Source organism: Styela clava, chromosome 14 (assembly GCF_964204865.1).
Source record: "Styela clava chromosome 14, kaStyClav1.hap1.2, whole genome shotgun sequence".
Classification (NCBI taxonomy): Eukaryota; Metazoa; Chordata; class Ascidiacea; order Stolidobranchia; family Styelidae; genus Styela; species Styela clava.
The window spans coordinates 3,238,680-3,259,730 of NC_135263.1; the positions used below are offsets into that span (position 1 = coordinate 3,238,680).

The 21,051-nt window shown below is 36.2% G+C and overlaps 1 protein-coding gene across 1 annotated transcript; it reads right to left on the minus strand.

Moving 5' to 3' along the window:
* Positions 1–711: 711 nt before the first annotated feature.
* On the minus strand, positions 712–20,769 carry LOC144431935 (TOM1-like protein 2). Its single transcript, XM_078119736.1, has 16 exons — positions 20,509–20,769; positions 19,261–19,345; positions 18,228–18,306; positions 17,503–17,634; positions 15,850–15,943; positions 15,158–15,216; positions 14,420–14,449; positions 12,165–12,275; positions 10,775–10,891; positions 9,262–9,340; positions 8,659–8,852; positions 7,975–8,110; positions 6,744–6,861; positions 6,243–6,330; positions 5,302–5,341; positions 712–5,123 (listed from the first exon to the last, which is right to left on the minus strand). The coding sequence occupies exons 1-16, from the start codon at positions 20,567–20,569 to the stop codon at positions 4,969–4,971; spliced, it is 1,578 nt and encodes a 525-aa protein (XP_077975862.1). The 5' UTR covers positions 20,570–20,769; the 3' UTR covers positions 712–4,968.
* Positions 20,770–21,051: the final 282 nt, after the last annotated feature.

The following is a 21,051-nucleotide window of genomic DNA, read 5'->3' on the forward strand; positions in this document are numbered from 1 at the left end:
ACAAATAAGCTGGCAGAATCAAATAGCAGTGATCTACATATGATCATGCTGCCAATGCTACAATAATGCACTTTGAATAAGGGGTCTTGTGCATGCACCCGTCTCTGTTACCGTATGTTGACTGAATTTAATAATAACTATTCATGTACTAACCAATATGTAGCAGTAAACGGAGCGACTGTGGCTCATGACATAAAGAAGCCATCTTATCTCTTTACAGAGGTTCCTGTGGCTATCATGTTTCTAGGGTGACAAAAAACTTAATTGTCAGGCATGGAACATTAGTCGTTCTCAACCGTTGACATAGACTTTTAATTCTGAGAAAAGCAGTCGTGATGAATGCATGCATCAGCAGTATATATAACAACAGCTGGGATTCAGCATGAAGTGTTCTCTGAATTAGCGAGACACCAAAATGTTTTTTGTCCAAGAGAAGTCTGTTATTTAAAACGAAAGACTGCGATAAATGGCGAACAAAATCAATAGTCAATGCAGCCCGCAGTCACCTATCTTGTCAGCATGTTTCAGCTAATTTTACTGTCCATCGAGTCCATGCAACTGGCTAACTAATACAATACCCGACATAAACTGGTAACTGGACAAGAGGCCGTGGTTTGCTACATGGTTGGGCCGTCTTATCACCTTTCCTCTTCCTCGGGATAAATGTGTAAATCCTACCCTAAATCCCCCTCCCAACGTCTGAAGACAAAATTTTGAATAATGTGAAGTAATAACATAAAATAAGATTATTGCAAAATACATGAAAATTATCTGAATAATGACAGATTAGTAAAACAATCGAATATCATTAAAAAACTCCTACAACAGGTGCGAAAAAAATAGAAAGAAATTTAAAATTAGTTTTTTGTACAGATACTAACAGGCAAACAAGACTATCTTCGTAGTAAGAATTCACTAGAAGTAAATTGATTAAGTCTTCCTACCAGCTTTCCTCTCCCCCTAAGATAACATGTCGGAAAAATAAAAATAAAGTGAACAATTTAACAAACCGAGAAAGGTCACACTAACCTAAGTTAGGCAGATTTGATGCAAATTTATAATAGGATAGTACATAAAGTAGACACAAGATCAGGGTCTAATTAGCTACCACACATATATTATGTAGCCTACCTTTACGACTCGATAAGAAAATATGAGTATTAGTGTGACAGCAAAAGTAGAGACACATTACTCTGTAGAAGTCACTGAACAATATAAAGAAATGAATATATTCTCAAATTATGCTTTATAGCAGCGGTTACAGACCGGGGGCACGTGGCCCACCAATGGGGCCACAGAACAGTTGGAGGGGGGCCACCATGCTAGGCACAAAACTGATTTTACTTTTTCCTTCACAAGAAAACTCAGTTCTTCCTAGTTTCATTGTTTGATGAGGTCATTTCACAGGGTGTTTTCACTTTGTTGAGCATGAATTGTTTGAACATAATGGTATTTATTTGGAAACTACCAATGAAAATAACACTGGAATGATAAACAAGGGGACCATGGGTGCCAAAAGCCTTCATCAGGGGACCACGGGCTATAGAAGGTTGGGAACATCTGCTTCATAGCCTGGTACATTTATTACGCATTGGGTGGGGTGTGAACAGCAAGGATGGACCAAATATAAAACAACATCTTTGAAGTATAATATATTCTAAATTCAGTTGTGTTCAACAAGACATTGTTCATTCAGTAATTTTTAATTTGGAAACGCAAGTTTCAGATGAACAGCGGATAGATTTCTGTTTCCTATATTTGTCAGTTTTACAAAATTGAAAACCTTTTTTAGTCATACTGTGAGATTTCAATTGCTCCAAATGATAGTTTTTTCAAATTCAACTATTGAAAATTATTCATTCTAAAAATCAAGAATTTCAAAGATGGTAAAAAAGTTCAAATCGGTTTCAACTGGTGTAGATCACAAGGCTTTGAACCCGAAAACTTGCACAACTAAATGGATAATTATGAGTTAGGTCGGACTCAGTCATTCTTCTATGTCTAGTCTTTCTTCAAAATTAGGAACAGAAGATGTTCGCAGGCTGGGAGAGCCTGCAAGGGGTCGATATGTATAATTAAGATACTGATATAATTGAATTGTTACGAATATACACATGTTTAACTGTAATATTTGGCGGTGTCTAGAATGCAACAGGTAAAACAAAGTATTATACTTTTTCACTTAAATTTGGTGAGTCGTTACGTGGGTCGTAATTGGGCTGTGGTTTTAGAACCACTGCCCTATGCCTTTATGATAATGGATGAATTGCATTCTAAATTACATACAGAACAATAGGTCCACTGCAAAAGTCAATGAAGTGAGAGTGGATTGGATAGTGCGTGCAGGTAAAAACGACTACAGGTTGCAGTAGGATTAGCTAATACTTCGTATTATTATTCGACAAAACCAGTACATGAAAAAATAAGATATCAATGCTCAAATATATGGACACAAAGACCGAATGAAGTAGTACGGGTAATACAATTTGTCACAGATCGCATATACAGAACCGTCATAAGATTTGCAATTTTTAATTTTATGGCGTCATCACTCACAAAAACACAAATCCATTAGAGCCCACAGAAATTTTGGAAATAAATAAAAGTAATAGCCCTCCAGCAAAAAATACTATCTTCAACCTCTGAAAATTCCAAAGCAATAGTCCAGTAGTAAATGAGTTTAAAATCCGGCCGGCACTTGAAAATTGCAACCTAAAAATTTGTTCTCAGATAACACCAAAAGTTTGAGAACCCCTTATGTAGGTATCACCTTAGTTGTTAAGTATGGATTCGCGTGTTATTACTTATTGTGGTTTTAGAAGCCAAGTCTTGTTCTAAGTGAATTCTCTTGCTTAAAGAATATTTATTCATCCTCCGTTATTATATCATTTCCAAGAGTTCAGCATTGCTTCGGGCAAATTTATAAGACTTAATTTCTGTTTCAAGAAAATTCACGTTTAAAAAATAGTTAATCCTATTCTTCTCTGTTATTGTATCATTTCCAATCATTCAGCCTTGCTTTGGGCAAATTAAAAAAAACTAAATACCGATATTTGTTTTAGGGGCCAACCCCTGCTGCAAGGAAATTTTTGCTTAAGGAATATGTACCGGTAATCATGCTGTGTTATTATATCATAACTACTAAGCTTTCTTCAATCAAATTCATAAAAACTTGAGCGAAGCATTCATAGTTGAGTTCGAAATGATAATTAACGACTACAAACACTGAATTAAAAATTTATACATAAATTTACAAATATTACATTTAGAAACAAATTATTATTTGAAAATTTATCGACTCCCAATTCAAAGAGAAAAGCAATTTTTTGTTTCAACAATAAATTACAGAAATGGCCATTGAGCAATGACGCTCAATTACATGGACACTAAGGTAGCATTGCCATGCACCAGATCACTGGATGGAAAATTGTTTCGTGGATTTTACAAAATCCGCAATTGGTAGTTTCAAACCACAGAGAACAACCATCGGTAAATATCTTTTCAGAAAACAATACATTAAGTGAAAAATTGAATGGTGCAGTGATTCCAAGACTATATTTTCAGAAGCACAAGTGAGTTGCGAAAAATCGACCATGAAATATCAATCAATTTGCCTGTAAATAGATCTTGTCACAGGAAAATGAACATTGTTCAAATTTGTGGATTTCAGACACCCGGTCACGTTAATACAGTTTATATGCACAGAAACAATTCACATTGATCAGTCTTATCGTAATTTAATGTTGATAAGCCAAAATTTATTTTCAATGCATCGAATACTGAAAAAATTGAATGCGTCGTGAGTTTAAAAAATTTGGGAACTTCTGGTATAGGTGATTGATCTAGGATGGGGTTTACCAAACTTTTGGGCTGCGATCCCCTATTTGTGAATCTTAGTTTTGCCAGACCCCAATTCGTATGCCATATCAATTTCTGGGCCTAGCGGGGAAGGACAAGATTTTATTTACAACACTGCAACACAAAAGACATTGAGGTGATGGATGAGGTGCCTTAACGATCTGTACTTTTATCATATTAGTAAAATTCGAAATGCTGTCTCACACATGTAGGTCGTTGCAAAAGGGAATCATTTTAAGACGGATCGGACTCTTTCATTGCAGACTTCCTGTGCAGTCATGACAGACCCCTAGGGGTTCGCGGACTCTAGTTTGGGAAACCGTGGTCTACGACAGTATTTTTCAACCGTTTGAAGGAGTGGAACCCCAAAGAAACCCCTTCATGAGGGTTCAAGGGACCCCTGCGAGAGAGCTAATTGCCTTTTATTGTCTGAATTATAAATACATATATATTAGCAAATCTGATACTGGCAAAGTAAAATGACCTTGAAAAGTGTAGCAAGTTTAATAATAGTGTCAAACATAATACCGCAAGTTATTTGATTATATACATACAGGATGACCATAAAATTTCGCCCGATTTTATAATAATAACAATTGAAAATTTCTTTGTCTTTGTTTATTAATAATTCTTATTGTGCTTGTAGTTCTTATTTATCATACAATAAAATTTATTTAAACTTACAATTGTTATGACTATAAAATCAGGGAGAATTTTTTTTGGACACCTTGTATAATAGTATTATAGACTTTCGAATTCGAATGGAATATTACAGAACCCCAGACTGAACTAGCTGAATTTCGAGGTGCCGCGGAATTCCGGTTGAAGACCACTGTCTAGAAAAAAAACTTGTTACGACAACGATTCACCAAAAACATCTACCATACCATGTCCAAATAGTATCCGAAATCTAGCAATGGTATGATATAGATAGAATTGTCCTGGGTTGAAAGCTCATAAAAAAGGCGGAGTTTCAAATTATTCACTTAGATTACGTACCGATAATAAAATTCTCAACTTTGCACGTCGCCACATATAGTCAGTCGATACACAGTCTGGCGATAGAGAGCAAGCAATTACGCTTGTTAGAATATTTAATAAAAACTCAAATCATAGACCAAACATAGGTTGATTTCCACTCTGCATTTTTCTTTGTCGACCATCCGTGTTATTTGTTTGTCCACCAACTGCACCAGTAGGGACATCTGGTAACGTAGGAAGTTGATCTCCTGCTGACACTCGCTCGGTCAAAAAAGCGTTGAATTCTGTGAGGAAGATTGCAAGAATTAGACTACAGTTTTTCAAATTGGGCCAACCCCCCTCTAGAAGCCCATGGATTGGTTCTACGGTGGCCAAAAGAAAGTTCATCATTAGATACAATTTGTGCTGACAGTGATTAGAAAAAAATATTATTCTCTTGCTCTCATATTAAAAAGAACTTACCATCTGTCGTGGCTTCAACTCCATTAGCTGGCTCTATTGTCTGAACATGAAAGAAGATTCATAAATAGAACATCTAACTGCGCTTTAAACGTATGTGTACCAATATGGAGGTAACTACTTTTGTTCGCCTATTTTACATCAAGTTGCCTAAAGGGACTGAAACCTATGGTCAGGGGTAAATTCACTTGTATAACACAGACAATCCCCACAGACAATAAGGAAAATCGGAATAACATTATGGTCTAACCTGGTACACATACTACGCATCCATCAAACCCAAGTACCCACCAAACTGCGGAAAAAGCCAACTTGGGGGGAAATTGTTAGAAAAAATTAGATAACAGTATTTTAAAACAGGGCAGTTTAAAATTATAATCCACTCCCTACTACCTGTTCTGAGATATGAGAGAATCAAGGATAAGATTCCTATATTTATTCTGACGGAAGGGAAAGCCGATAAGACGGCTTAATCATATGGCGAACCACGGCCTTCGTCAGGTTATGTCCATGTCGGGTATGGGATTAGTTAGCCAGATATCAGTTTCAGATGCATGGACTTGATGGTGGAGGAAGCAGTAACTGACCAGCGGTTACGTGAACCACCCTAGAGTGGTGAGGAGTCAAGCAACTCACCCTTAATTATCTCTCACAGTCCATGCATCTGAATCTGATATCTGGCTAACTAATCCTATACCCGACATGGACATGACCGGACGAGAAGTCATGGTTTGCCATGTGATTAGGCCGTCTTATCGTATATAGCGTATTCCTAAAGCTTAGCACGATGCGCCACAGCACTAGGCAATTATCAAACTTTGATAACAAGAACTTTGGCATATGAAAGCCTTCTTTACTAGATGAAATTAGTAGTTTTCAAGTTTAGACTTTTCTCATCATCTTTGAAGGTCTCAAGGTAACAACAAAATCTAAAGGTAACAAACCTGTGATTGCCCTGCTGTTTTCACTTCCCCTGCCTCCAACCATTTTTCAATTTCATCTTCTGCCCGTGTCATTTCTGCTATTGAAGGTCTGTGAAGATAAAGTTGATGGAATACTTATTTATCCCAGGGGAGAAATAAAAGCATTAGGATGTCTTAATCATTTGGCGAACCAGCAATCTCTCGCTCATAATTATCTCCCATATGATTTAGACCTGTTCACCCACACCTATTTCTAACGATAAGCCAAACAACAGCCTATCCCAGGGGTGGGCAAGGTGTTTGCCACCTAAACTGACGTGCCATGTACGGGTGACATAAAATGTTCCCTTAACAGTCATGCCAAAACTAAATTTAACCGCAATATCAACTAATCCCTTGAGTTAATTTTAGTTTGGTTGTGGCAGCATCAGGCGAGCCAGATTGAATTACTGAACGAGCCAGATTTGGCATGCGGGACATAGTTTGCCCATGTCAGGCCTATCCCATCACTAGCATACTTACTCAGCATTTCCAGTTGGTGGGTGGGCCGACGCTGCCATGTTGTCAAACTGAGCAAGATCTTGAGATAAAGATGGATAAGAAGCAGGCTGTGTTGGGGTCATCATTAGTTGATCTAAATCTAAAAAAATAACCTAGTAATCAGTAATTTATTTTTTCATCATCTTGAAAAAAAAAAGACGCTGTGTATACAAATAAAAAAATCGCGAAGGGGGTGAAGGGGGTCACGAATAACCAATACTGGTTATCAAGCAGCAACGGTCTAACAGTAATTGGGTGAAGTAAAAAGGCCAAACCTTGTATGTATGAGTTTGCAGCAAAAAAACAACAAACCCATTACCCGAGCATTTCAACATTTGTTCGGGGGATTTACAGATTCAATAGCCTAACTACTATCTTTGTTTGATAAGGGGATTTCACAGGGTGCTTTCACTTTGACGAACAATAACTGTCTGAACATAATGTGATTTAGAATCGACCAATTAAAACAACACTATAAATACCACTTGAATATGGATAAATATGGAGCCCTGAGTGCTGAAGCCACGGGGCCAAAAGCCATAAAAGGTTGAAAACCACTGCTCCAGTCCTTCCAAAAAAGATTAGTTCTTCAATTATCAGTTTCTGTTCATACAGAACCTTGTTCAAAACAAAAATGAAGGAAAAAAGACTTTTTGCAATTTAAGCAATGTAATAAAGCAAGTATGGTATGTATATCTTCGCATATAAGCTGATATCGCACATAAGTTGTCCCTACAAATCATAACACGCCATATGCCCCTACCACAGCAAATTTGAGTAGCTGTTGGAATTAAGTTAGCTTAATGACATTTCGTTTGAGTCGATCAGAGTTATGCTTGTAGAAGCCAACCCTTAGTTTGGCAACTCTTTTTTAGTTTTAAACTATGCTTACATGAGAGGATATACGGTAAGACCCTACAAATTGCAACACACCGTATGCACCTATCACAGCTAATTTGTGCTGTTGCTGTTAGAATTAAGTTAGCATAATGTCATATCGTTTGAGTATGATCAGAGCTATGCTCGTATAAGCCGAATTTTTAGGTGCGATCAGTGTTATGCTCGTATAGGCCGAATTTTTGGTGTGATTAGAGCTATGTACGCATAAGCCAACCCCTTAGTTTGGCAATTTTTTCGAGTTTCAAACTCGGCTTATTTGCGAAGATATATGGTAATTTGTTTTCGAACTTCATAAAAATAAAAGGGATCTCACTCATAGCAGCCATATTGCTTGTCGTTGACGTAACGCTGGGTTGGGGTGGTTGTGAAGCAGCAGCGGCACCTAGTGTTGCCGCATCCTCAGCTCCCAAATCAATCAAATCGCTGACTTCTGGTGTTGTTTGTTCAGTCTGCAGAATGAAAAATTCAGTTTTATTTGTGAGCGTTAAAGAAAAAGTATCGACCAAGGGCTTCAACTTAAAATGGAGAACCTTGAAAAAACTGCTTTGAGAAAATGATGAAAAATATATTCAACTTTTGAACAACTTTTTATTGAAATACTACAGTTAATATTGATTCAAACTTCGATTAGAAAACCAGCCCAAAAAGTACCATATCTTTGCAATATTTTCAATTAAATTTTTTTTCAAAATATCAACAGTCGCCCTTATGTCTTGCTTAAAACCCTGAGTATTTTATCGAACGTAACAATTCACGACAGTCTAAGCTAAGCAACAGGTTGAAAAGATTGCAACTAGACTGACAACATGCAACATGGCAAAAAGATCATAACTAGTGGTGGAGCGAGCCCTATGGGGCTAATTATAAAAACAGAAAAATAAAAGTAAATAAAAGCTTTCGTCCAGTGCTAAAAATTGAAATGGCGGCAAAATCCTTTTTCCATTAACAACAGAAATATTTAAAAAACCTTCCATTATGTAACAATTATTCTACTTACATCAGAATAACTTGGTGGTGGCTCAGAATGAGGAAGTGGGTAAGGTGTTACACTAGGTGGTGCCATTGATGTAGGAACAGGACTGGGGGTATGCTCCTGTTTAGGAGCCGTTGACTGACTTGTACGATACTTCTCGAAACGCTCATAACGAAGAAAAACGTTGTTCAGATCATCGTTGACCTTCAGGAGTTCAGCTGAAAAACAATGACAGAATTGACTTAAATTTGACGGTTCCATAACGAAAGCGCAAATATTGGAAAATATTATCTGAAATAGTATAAACAGGAATCTACATAATAGTAGTTTGAAGCAATATTCAAATGTATTTCAGTTAAAAGTCATAGAATTTTCAAAATCAGAAGCAAACATTTTTCTCATTTCTCGAATCCATTTTGCACTTTCGCATTAAAATGCTTAAACTTCCATTTTATCATATGAGTTCGTTACAAGGATACAAGTAAAAAAAATATACACTCGACTGAGCCGTGATAAAAACGGCTCCTATTTTAAATTCTGGGTTTAGAATATGTCAATTCTTATTTCAATTTTCTTTAAAAAAAAATAACACTATTTTCATTTGTCAATTCGAAAAGAAAAGCAAACCTGTCAATTCTTCATTTGCTACTCTTTCTATGAGTTCAACTACTCGCTGATGCATCGCACGACATGTTCTGTTTAATTCCTGAAAATAAAATGATCAAAATTTATCACAATGAAGAAAACATATGGACAGGGAAAGGCATATATATCCAGTGGGTTTTTGAGGGTCGGAAACCCCCTTTTGAAATGTGAAAAAATCATTTTTCTGTATCATATATTGCAATTTTTCACATCTTGGAACGCTTTTCACACCCTCGGTCTCTGGCCAGACTAACTTAGAAAATCAGAACACCCCTCTGAAAATTTCCGGCTTCACACCTGAGTATGGAGCAGTAATTTTCAACCAGTGAGAAAAAACATTGTGTATACGGTGTAGTATGTTGATAGGTATTTGTCTGTCTGTATGTTAGATGCACGCGATATCTCACGAAGGTGTGGTTGAGTCTGCCCCAAATATTGCATTGATTTTGGATGAATTATGTCGTATAATTAGCAAGTTATCAATTAATTGGTAATGGGACACGCGGTCTCACTATAGAGTAAGAGTGGATGAATGGGGGATCCCCTAACTTTCATCGATAAGTCTTCAGTCTCCGACTGATATTCTCGTTTAATAATCTTCAGTTATTCAGTATATTGTGATACATATCTATGTCACACAGGGCAGTATCTAGGGGGTTTTTGAGAGTGAGAACCCCTTTAAAATGTGGAAAAAAGCACTCATATCACTCATAGCCATTTTTGTAGCTTGAATTTGAAACTTTTTAGACCCCAACCCAGCATGGACTGACAACTGGGTGAGCCATGTGATTGAGCCATATTATTCCCTTTCCTCTCTCCTGGGATAAATGCGCAAATCCTACCCAACCGTTCTATTCCAATTATATCAATGTGGTGAAATATTGAACAAGTCGGATATTTATAATTTGACCTTGGATAACCTTGAGAAATTTCCACATGAAACTGATCTCATATTTCATAAATAATTTAGAAATGATTATAAGCCTACGGTTTGCAGATGCTCTGCAGGGTTAGAAATGAGCTATTTTGCAGGGTAGAAATGAAATTTAATTTGGAAAGTAAGTGAAAGTAAAATAAAACTTGTACTGCTAACTTTAGAACGAACTTCATTTTTATGAAGGATTGGAAAAGTTTTTTTAAACTGGGCCCTTGGCCCTGTTAGTGGGCCATAAACGCTTCTCTGAGATTCTAACTTGTCGTAATCCTTGTCTTAAATTTTTGATTTGGTACTCCTGAAGTGTGCGTACCAAGATGGAGACACCGGAACGTTGTATGTGTACCAGGTTAGGCCATAATTTCAGGTACAAATACTACGGGAGTCACTTGGCTAGTCTCTGAACTCGTAATAAAACTAAATTAAGGAAAATGGGAATAAAATCACGGCCTAACCCTACCCGGTACACATACTACATTCCGGTGTCCGCAATCTTGGTTCGCATACTTCAGGAGCATCCTTGATATTAAGCATACAACCTTCCCAAATTTCATAATTCACCTGTAACAATTCCAGATCTGCGGGTTCTGTCTGTCCCGGAACTAATTCCGTCAGCATTTCAGAAAATACTTGAATATTTCCGAGAACAATTTGAAGTTCTGAACGAAGTTTCGTTATCTGGAATGAAAAAAAGAGAGAAAATAAAAGTCTGAAATAGAAAAATCAATCTAAATAGAGTGGCTTTTGTGGCCACAGCTTGGATGCTCCCGTAGTATTCGTACCAAGATGGCACACAACCTGAACATAGTATGTGTACCAGGTTAGGGTTATCAGGTGCGCCATCTTTGTACGAATACTACGGGAGCGCCCACAGCTTGGACTAAGCTATGTTAGCATCGAAGACTGAAAATCTTCGGATCAAATCCCAAGCACTCGACCTTACCCATGATGTAACTAATTGTTAGATGAGGTAAGCAATATTGGAATAGAAAGATTTTGGAACTTGAAGGCATATAGCAGACTCCTTATTATCAGTGGCTAGCCCAGGGTGGTCCAAGGTTGTCGGCTCCGCGGGCCAAAAAATTATTTTTGCATTGTTCGTGGGCCACAATAGTGCCAAGAATAGGTAAACAGTGCAATACAAAACAAACACCTTTATTGTGCAAACACATAGTTATCAGGCATAGCCATTCTAGGCTAATAGAATCCGCATTCGATTTTTAGTTTTCAATGATGCCTATATTGTTTGCAAATATTCCCGACGAAAAAGTTAGAAAGCCAGGTAACAATTTGGACCGCCAAGCACATCATTCAACTTCGCTAGTTTCCCCAGCTAGCCATAACACTATTTAATTCAGTGACATTAGTGATGACAATATGTCAAAAGATTTTTCCGCTTAATTTTATGGCGAAACAACACGAGATGCGATTTTTTGATTACTCTCCGAATGTGACGCGGGCCACAGATAACGAAGCGGCGGGCCGCATGTGGCCCGCGGGCCTGGGTTTGGACAACCCTGGGCTAGCCATTGCTTAAAGATCCCAAGATTGAACCATTATTAATTCGGAGGTCCAGAAGTATGTGTACCAAGATGGCGAACAACCTGAACAGAGTATGTGTACCAGGTTAGGGTTTAGGTTGTGCGTCATCTTGGTACACATACTTCGGGAGTGCCATTAATTCTGTACACCATAGGTTCTAAAAGCGCTTCATACGGAACCCACAAGCTCCATACAGAATCCCAAAATGCGTAATTTGTGGACAAGATGGCCTGCCTAGTGTTTAGAGCCAACTTTGTCACTTCTGATTAAAACCAAATAAAATACCTCAGTCGCGCAAAAAGGCTTTTTACAAACAATAGCCCGGATGTAGACAAATTAATTCAAGTATGGACCCTGTTCAGAAGTCAAAGAAAGAACTGTTTATTGAAAACCCAACATATCAATTTACCTGTTCTTGACTTGGTGTGATGGGCCCGGTACTTGGTCTGGCACCCGGTGGTAAACGTTGTGGTTGTTGACCTGGTATTGGTATGGTCCCTGGTACTCCACCATAAACAACCTAAAGCATAAAAAAGAAATTTGTTTTCCCGTATTTTTTTTCTGTTACTTATATGCCTTGCTTGTGTCTAATGCTAGCTCATGTATTATGGCCCTAAAGCAGGTAGGTACCTGCAATTTTATTGATCTCAAATCGGGGCTGTATTCAAAATTATGAATTCTTTGGAGTTTGAGAAGATAATCAAAGTCCAAATTTCTAACCTTTTGGTTCTCAACCTTTTTCTATCGTGGCCCAAATTCATAGAGTATTAATTTTATATGCAAGAGAAAAACCAGTAATATCTTCAGCAAAAATGAACACTTTAATTTTTATAATTTTTGATAAATAATAATATTTTTTAATAAATCAATAATTTTAATGTGAAAATGACCAATCGGTAGCAAAAAACAGAATCATTGCTACTACTTTCAAAATTCAACTAAAGTGACAGAAATGAAGAAATTTTAATAGGTTTATGGTCGGCCTTAAAATGTTACTTTGGCACAGCAGTGGCCGAAAATCATTGGTTGAGAACCAAAGCTCTAAACTCACTAACTTGACTAAGTATAGACTATTCAATAGATCAGGGGTCACCAAACTTTTCTGACCGCGGGCCGGGTATGACTCAAACTGTGTTGAAACGGGCCGGATGAATATTCCTGTCAATGCAATATAATAAATTTGGGAACAAAAGTTGGGAAATCCATTCAACAATATATCTTCTACTCACAATGAACCACTGTCAAACTATCATGCACAAAAACTCCAGCGTTTATTTGTGACGATCTTTCGGCGGTGTCAATGACCGTTGCCAGAATAAAATCCAGAAATAGTCTCAATATTCCATAGATGTGACGCACATCGAAATATTAGTGAATGATATGTGTTCTTTTTTCCTATTTATTACAATTCTTATCAAAAAGTAATACAATCCTTATGGAAAAAATTGGCCTGTCGGGTGGTACTAAAGTTTCGATATTTCCGTTATTTCTTGACCGTTTTTTATAAACTTGGTATTGTTTTCTATTTTCACTCAGATCTATCCACTGACGCAGTTTTTATTTATATCGGAGTTAGTGTGACTTGTGAAATTGGAGCAGTACGCGAGGGATTACAGTACTGTTAGCGCAAAATGCACATTCGATGTTTATTTTAGCACAAGAAACGTAAACAGTTTCGTCGAAAGCACGCGCTACGAGTGTACAAGTGCATTTTTCTCAGAAAACGTTGCGTACCGGTAGAGAATTTTAGCCTATTATGTCACAGCTATTCCTAGACTAATTTTTCCTTACTACTATTAAAACTACAACTCCTAAGGACGCAAATGATGATTGACTTATTTGATTCATACTTAAATTTCCGAAACACAACCAAAAACTAACGAATAGCATTTAAAGTCGCAAAAACGAAATATTGTTTACAACCACGACTGAAAATCTATCAGGGTGAAAAAAGTGTCTGAGCGGAAGCGAAAAGACCTATTAATACGTCACGTTTTTGCATCTTGCTGATTGGCCAATGTTACGAATTAAACAAGGAAGACGATGCACGGGAAAATCTCCCTTGGAAAAATATTTAGCAATTTTTGCGTGTTATTGCGGGCCGGATAAAAGGACGCCGCGGGCCGGATCCGGCCCGCGGGCCGTAGTTTGGTGACCCCTGCAATAGATTATTAAGAACAGCCTGCAATAATTTTTATCAATGTTTGGCTTTCTCAGAGTTCATAATTGGAGCCGAAAGATATAGAGTCAAAATTTTTGTTTCAACTAAGAGTTTTTGGAATCTACCGTAAGTTATATGTAAAATGTTTCAGACTCTAAAACCCTTTTTCTTCTATGCATATGTTTAAATAAATAAAAAATGACCTAAAGAAATCACAGACATGTTGCAACCCATCTTGGATAATATGAAAGCTATGGTACTCTCGAAGTATGTGAACCAAGATGGCGGACACCGTAACGTAGTATGTGTATCAGGTTAGGCCATAATTTCAGGTATAAATAATACGGGAGTCACTTGGCTAGTCTCCGAAATAGAACTAAAATAGGAAATATTGGAATGGAATTCTGGCCTTACCCTAACCTGGTACACATACTATGTTCCAGTGGCCGCCATCTTGGTTCACATACTTTAGGAGTACCAAAGCTATAAACTAATTAACATACCTGGGGTTGTTGTGCTGGTTGGGGGACACTCTGTAATAAAATAAAGAAGGTTCAATTTAGTCAAAATAAATATTGCAGTATGGAGAATTTGGATTAAAAAGTTGTGTAATAGTCACCCTGCATACAATTAGGTCTGTTTCAGAATTTGTCTGTTGGGTAATTTAATCTGGCTCGCCTGATGCTGCCACAACCAAAGTAAAACCAAATTTTGATGTTTTAGCTAAAAAATACAGAAGCTCAGGAAATTTGTTGAGATAGCGTTTGAATTGAGTTTTGGCACGAGGCTTATTGTATTCCACTTTTGCTTTTGTAACACTTCATAATAATATAATGTAACTCTTTACGTCACACTTATATGGCCCGCCAGTCTAAGTGGGAACAATTTGTGGCCCCTGGTCCGAAAACCTTGCCCACCTCTGGGGTATACAATATAATAATTTGTGGGCATGGTGGCCTCGTGGCCTTAAAAGCAGTGGATGAACTTCCAAAAACGCTGGTCTTTTCAAAAACAAATATTTAGCTATTCATAATTGGATACTTGTTTGGGATAGGATTAAGGAAGCCGAAGATGAGGAATGAAGAAGCCAATTATAAAGTTCTGAGCATACAGAAAAATATTAACTGTATTTTTTGATCGGGATTAGTTGCAACTGAAACTGATGCTTTTATTAAGGGCTATATATAGATTTGCTTTGCAATATTGTATGAAAAATGAGAACTAAAGTTTTTCTGACTCACTCTTTTTGGAGTTAGTATAGGTGCAGCAGCTGTTTTATCTTGTTGCGGAAATTCCCAGCCTGTTTATAATGAAAAAAATTTTGCAATAAATTTCAATTCCAATGATATTCAGAATACAACAGGAATATGATTACGGAATATCAGACTCAAAACTAATTTAGTCAATATTTGAAGCTTTTGACCCGAGGTATATTTCATTACAAAACCATCATTTTCATCGGTTTCCAAAGGGCGCGCCACAGGTTATGTTAAAATGAAGATAAACACAAGTTCATGAGCTGCAACTTATTTATCTGCTGAACAAGGTTTAACAAATATGAGTGACTTTTTGGCATTTCAAAAGATTAACAGGCGGTTTGAGAAATTATTTATCATTAGCGATCACAAAATTAAGTTATTTTCTAAAAAAGCATTTTTTTCTCTCGTGAAAGTGCGTCCAGAGTTTTTTCCCGGATAATTTGGCTCCTCTTGAACAATAAGTTTGGGAACCCCTAGTATAAGGAATCATAAAATGAATCACAATTAACCATATTGAATATACACAATATTCGTAGTGAAATATATTTGATTTATTTTAATATCCTAACTCAATATATTTTCATTAAACAACTCATTCACTGTGAAAATGGTTCTGCACAAACAGCTACTACAAAGTATGGAGCTACTATATCTTGACATAACCAAAATTTCACCTTTCTCTTTCAATTCTTCATAAACTTCAACGACTCCTCTCATAGCTGCTGTGTTTTTGAATGTTTCAGCCCATTCTTGTATCATTCCCAAAATCTGAGCAGAATTCAATAAATTATTTTAAATTGGAAATATTCCGACAGGTCACGCATCAGTGAAACTATTACTGCAGAAAAGGTAAGTTCGTAGAAATTAAATTGATTGTACATCAGTAGACTGGCCTAGACCAGGGCTACTCAACTGGCGGACCGCGGTCCGAATCCGGACCTTTCAAGTGTTTGATTCGGACCGCACCTAATTCTTTATTTTGGATCATTCACCCCACTATTGAAGTTTCCTTTTATAAAATGACTTTTATATTTTTGAATAAATATGAAAAGAATGATAACACCATAACAAACAATCTTGATTAGCTAATAATCATTAGCCGGTCGAGGAAGTGCGCGTATTAGGATGCCGAAATATAATTTCTGGAAAGACCGGACCTAAATAATTTTGAAGTTATGTATGCGGATCCTCGGCAAAAATAGTTCAGTAGTCTGTTGATCAGCACAAAGTGTATTTTACAAGACATTTCCAAACCTCCACTCTAAACAAGGCTCTTTAAAAGCATTCCCTGATACAAAATTACGGTAGATACTTAATCGAGACTGAAGTGAAATAATAATGTATCCACATTAAAGAAAAGGATTATGCTTAAAAAACTTATTAGTTATTGAATATATTCTAAATGTCCATCAAAAATAAATTTAGAGAAAATGAATTTGATAATGCAGAATGTTTAAAAATAATATTATTTTGATTAATTTTCTATATTTTACACTGTCCAAGCTAGCTGAAGTTTATTTTTAGCTGACCAACAGATGTTAAGTGATTAGATTGACAATCTTTCGAATAGATATCTAATGTAAAATTAAGAAATCATTATATTATCTCGTCACTCTATAAAATATTAAATTTTTCTTATTCTTTTTGTCATCCCTGCTCAAAAGTTCATATATAGGGTGTCCATAAAGTCTCTTTACAATTCCAATTTTGGTATGAAGTCAGTTCTCAATATATCTTAACCAGGTTTGTTGTTTTTTTAATCGGTAATAATTCATATATTTTTACTTCACTTAATACATCTGTGAGGGCCAAAACAATATATGATATCGATAAATTCCCTTTGTAATTCCATTTTTTTTTGTACTTCACTGACACCCTACCTTGAATATATAAGCTACTTTATTACACAAACATTACAACATGTTACATAACATCATGGTTATTATAATACGGGAATTTTCAAAATGTTCCAAATATTCAAGTATATTTGAAATTAATAATTCAAACGTACTCCAACAATTCATTCATTATCATTAATCCCTAACCCTAAACACATTTATAAAAAAGGGTTGAAATTGAAAATACCTGCTATCAAATGTATAGATATATATATTAATTTTTGAGCAGAGATATCAAAAAGAATATTCAAACACAATTAAAATTGATAATATTATAAAGTAAATTCACAATTTTTAGCCTTCGTGTATATATATATATGCTACTCCTGTATGCAAAACATTACAGTTACACTCTAAAATAGAAAATGTAATCGAATTTTTATCCCATTCCGAACATCATTTTCCATTAGCCCAAAAAATAAAAATTACCTTATGTTGAAGCATTAACGAAGGAGTATTCTTCGAGTGAATAACTTTAATCAAAACTTCGTTACAAAAATCTTTCGATGTAACATGAATATGAAAACGACTTCCACAGTTTTTTACACAAGTTTCTAGAACCTGAAAAAATGAAAATAATATTTACACTTTTATATTGATCTCATATTTTAATAAAAATAAGTAAGAAGCTTCTATTCTTTCGTAACATAAGTTACCATAATATTGCCACATGCCAATTTTCAACACACGCCTTTAGTACCACGCCAGTGCAGCCCCACTTTCTGATAACGCTGCATATAAGTTGTTTTCGGAATGCGATGTCAATATTTAATAAATATTGAACATATGCTATCACCCGATGCCGAAAAGCCATTTTAATAAAATCAGAGTATTATAGACTTCAGATGGATCGCAATAATAAGGTAACCGACGTTACATGGTGTCAAACAGAACCCATAAACTTCTCAATTACTTCTACAAAAATGAAAAGTCTGTGCGTTCTCAAATAACGCCAACAAAGATGTAATGTGAGAATAAATGCTGAGGCCTGTATCAAAACAAATATCACATTTTGTTTTGGCACTTATTTCACATCTGAGTATTATTTGGCATCATTTTAGGAGGTACTGGTACGGTGTTTACTTCGCTAGACTCCGTATAAGCAAGTTCACAATTAATGATGAAAAATTGCAGCTAGGTTGGGAGAAGCTCACCGTCAATGTGTAGTTAATTTGACTCGGATTTTTGTTGTTTGTCAATCTTCTTTTGATGGCTTTCATCGCATCTTTCGGACTGAAAAAAAGGAGATGTATATTTGAGAAAAGTGACATGACCTGCTGCAGCTATGATGACATTTTTTTACTTTTTACTTTTTAATATTTTACTTTTTAAATGGTCACATACAATGAGATATTTTAATTCATCGTTTTAATTCATTACTTCGCGTGAACCACGGCTGCGAGTCCTCCTCAAGGAGCAATCCTATTGCGCATATTTATCCCTGCATAGGGTTTCGAACCTGCGAACCCACGCAGGGTAATCAGAGGTGCAATGGCACGAGTATTCTCAACGCTTAGCACAATGCGCCACACCGCTGAGTCGATAAATATGAACTTTGAATTGGATTCCCTGACCTAAAGGTATCACCATATGTTTGAGTAACTGCATTAGTTAACGTAGACTTGTAGAACACTGTGATAGACTTCAACATGGGGTTAAAATATGGGACAGAATTTCATGTTCGTACAAATAGGAAAAGCTCAAATCACTTGAATAACCATGGCCTCTAGTCTCATTACTAGTAGAAATCGAACATGGATACATAACACTAGTGAATAAAATATGCATGCCGTAGGCGTCTTCACATATAATTTAGAACAGTGATTTTCAAACGATGGGGCCCCCCCACAATGAGGAGCATAGACAATTATTTGCAAGGCATGAAGTTAAAGTTAATTAAATTTAAAAATATTTGTCAGATTTGATCTTGCCGCCTTATTTACATTTCTTACTGTTTAGAGATTGCAGAGAGCTGTTGTGCTTGTTGTTATTTTTATTATCTGATATATTACTCTCACCTTACTATCTGTTATTTGTAGCATATTGTTAGCCAATTATTTTTGAGTTGGGGCGCGAGACTTGACAAATTCATTAATGGGGGCGCGGCTTAAAAAGTTTGAGAACTCATGATCAAGAAACAAACTGAACCATTTCATTTTTTTGTTCAAGATAATTTGAAAAACTTACCCTTCTTCATATGAATTCACAACATCACATATTTCCATATTTAGAGTCCAATCTTCAGAAGTGAGAGTTGCAGCTGTTGCTTTTTCTGAAAACAACATGTATCCGACAATAAAAATACAGTTGTTATAGTAAAATTTGACATAAATTCTTGATTTTAAGAACGGTTTACCACGGGGGTGTGCAACATTTATTACAGAAGAGCCAGATAGACATAACTGGATGAAACTGTATGTACTAAATTAAAAACTCCCTTCGCGGGCCGCAAATCATTCACAATGGACACTTTACCATGAGCCCCACACTTTTTCCTTGTGGGCCGCATTTAGCATACCCCTGATTTAGAACAAAACCATTTTTGGAAATTTTTAGTTGATATTCAAGCACATAAATTTGTAGAAACAATACTTGTTTTACTTTTTATGAATCATTAAACTCAATATCTTCAAATGTATGTTAGTTCATGCGAAATCTAATCTTACATCAAATGTGACACCAATAAGAAGAATAATAAAGATTATTCATTTTATTAAAAGGTATTAAGAATAATAAATTAGGATTGCTTAATCATATGGTGAACCACGGTCCTCGTCCGGTTACCATTCCATGTCGGGTATGGGATTAGTCAGCTAGTTATTTGTTTTCTGATGCATGGGCTTAATGCCGGAAGAGGCCAGTTTTAATTATTCTGTGGCGTCAGTAGCTGCCGCAAAACCATGGCGGTATTTCCATACCACGGCCAAACTTATGGCGACTGACCTTTTAGTTGCCACAAACCAATGACAAGCTGCCGTTACCGCAGCAGCAAATTTGAAACCGATAGCAGGTAAAATTTTGCTGCCGTAACCATGATCCGCATGATCAAATGAAATCTGGTACATAAATTTGTGATAACTGATAACTGAATAGCCTAGCGCTCTAAAACCATGGCAAGAGCTGCCGCGGTTAGTTCGTGGCAGGAGATGCCATGAAGTGGTAAGAACTGTGCCTCCATAATCGACCAGCGGCTATGTGAACCACTCTACAACTGTACAACGACGAAGAGTCCAGCAATCATCTAACATCGTTTAATTTAACATCAGAAGCAGATAATAATACTAAGGTAATATAGGTTTGAACATTCAGTATATTCTAATCTATCTGATTATAGGTCTACTGTTATAAGTTGTATGGTGGTGCAATTTTGAGATGACAAAATAAAAAAATGTTAAGAACCAGCTTGAAACAATATTTCAAAAATTAAAGACTCACCGATAAGCTGTCCTGCTTTCGTTGTAAATGCATTGCTGAACATCGATTGCACCCTGTCCATGTTGGTATATATCCAAAATTATCTAACTTAGTTAGATTCGACTAGTTCCAATAAATCCTGAATTGGCACTCTTAATTCCTATATCCAGATGTTCAATCCTTCCAAGTATTCTTCAGAGTATCAGTTTTCCTACTACTGTATTAGCATGTAGCTGTGTTTTATTATCATGTACACCTATAACAGTATAAGTCATAATACAGTAATAACAATAAATTCAACTCAGTATTTGCTGGTAAGCTTGTTAAAAAATTCAATAGAACAGTAGAATGTGTCACATTTCAGCACTTGCAGACTTGGGAGAGGCCAAGTAACTCCGGGATTTGGTATTTTACTTACAGAGATTTATTGTTTTAATACTGCAACAAGTATCCGAATTGGTTTTCAATTGAATTGTTTGTGGAAAGTTTGCATAAGAAAAAATAAAAAAAGGTTGATATCTCTACCCTAGACATTAAGACCATTGGCATTAACCTTGCGTCTTA

Coding starts and splice junctions, on each gene's coding strand:
- LOC144431935 (XM_078119736.1), bottom strand. CDS start 20,569: ATGGACAGGGTGCAATCGATGTTCAGCAATGCATTTACAACGAAAGCA. Junction 10,892..12,164: donor TCACACCAAGTCAAGAACAG/GTAAATTGATAT, acceptor TTTTCATTCCAG/ATAACGAAACTTCGTTCAGA. Junction 9,341..10,774: donor CAGATCTGGAATTGTTACAG/GTGAATTATGAA, acceptor TTTTATTTTCAG/GAATTAAACAGAACATGTCG.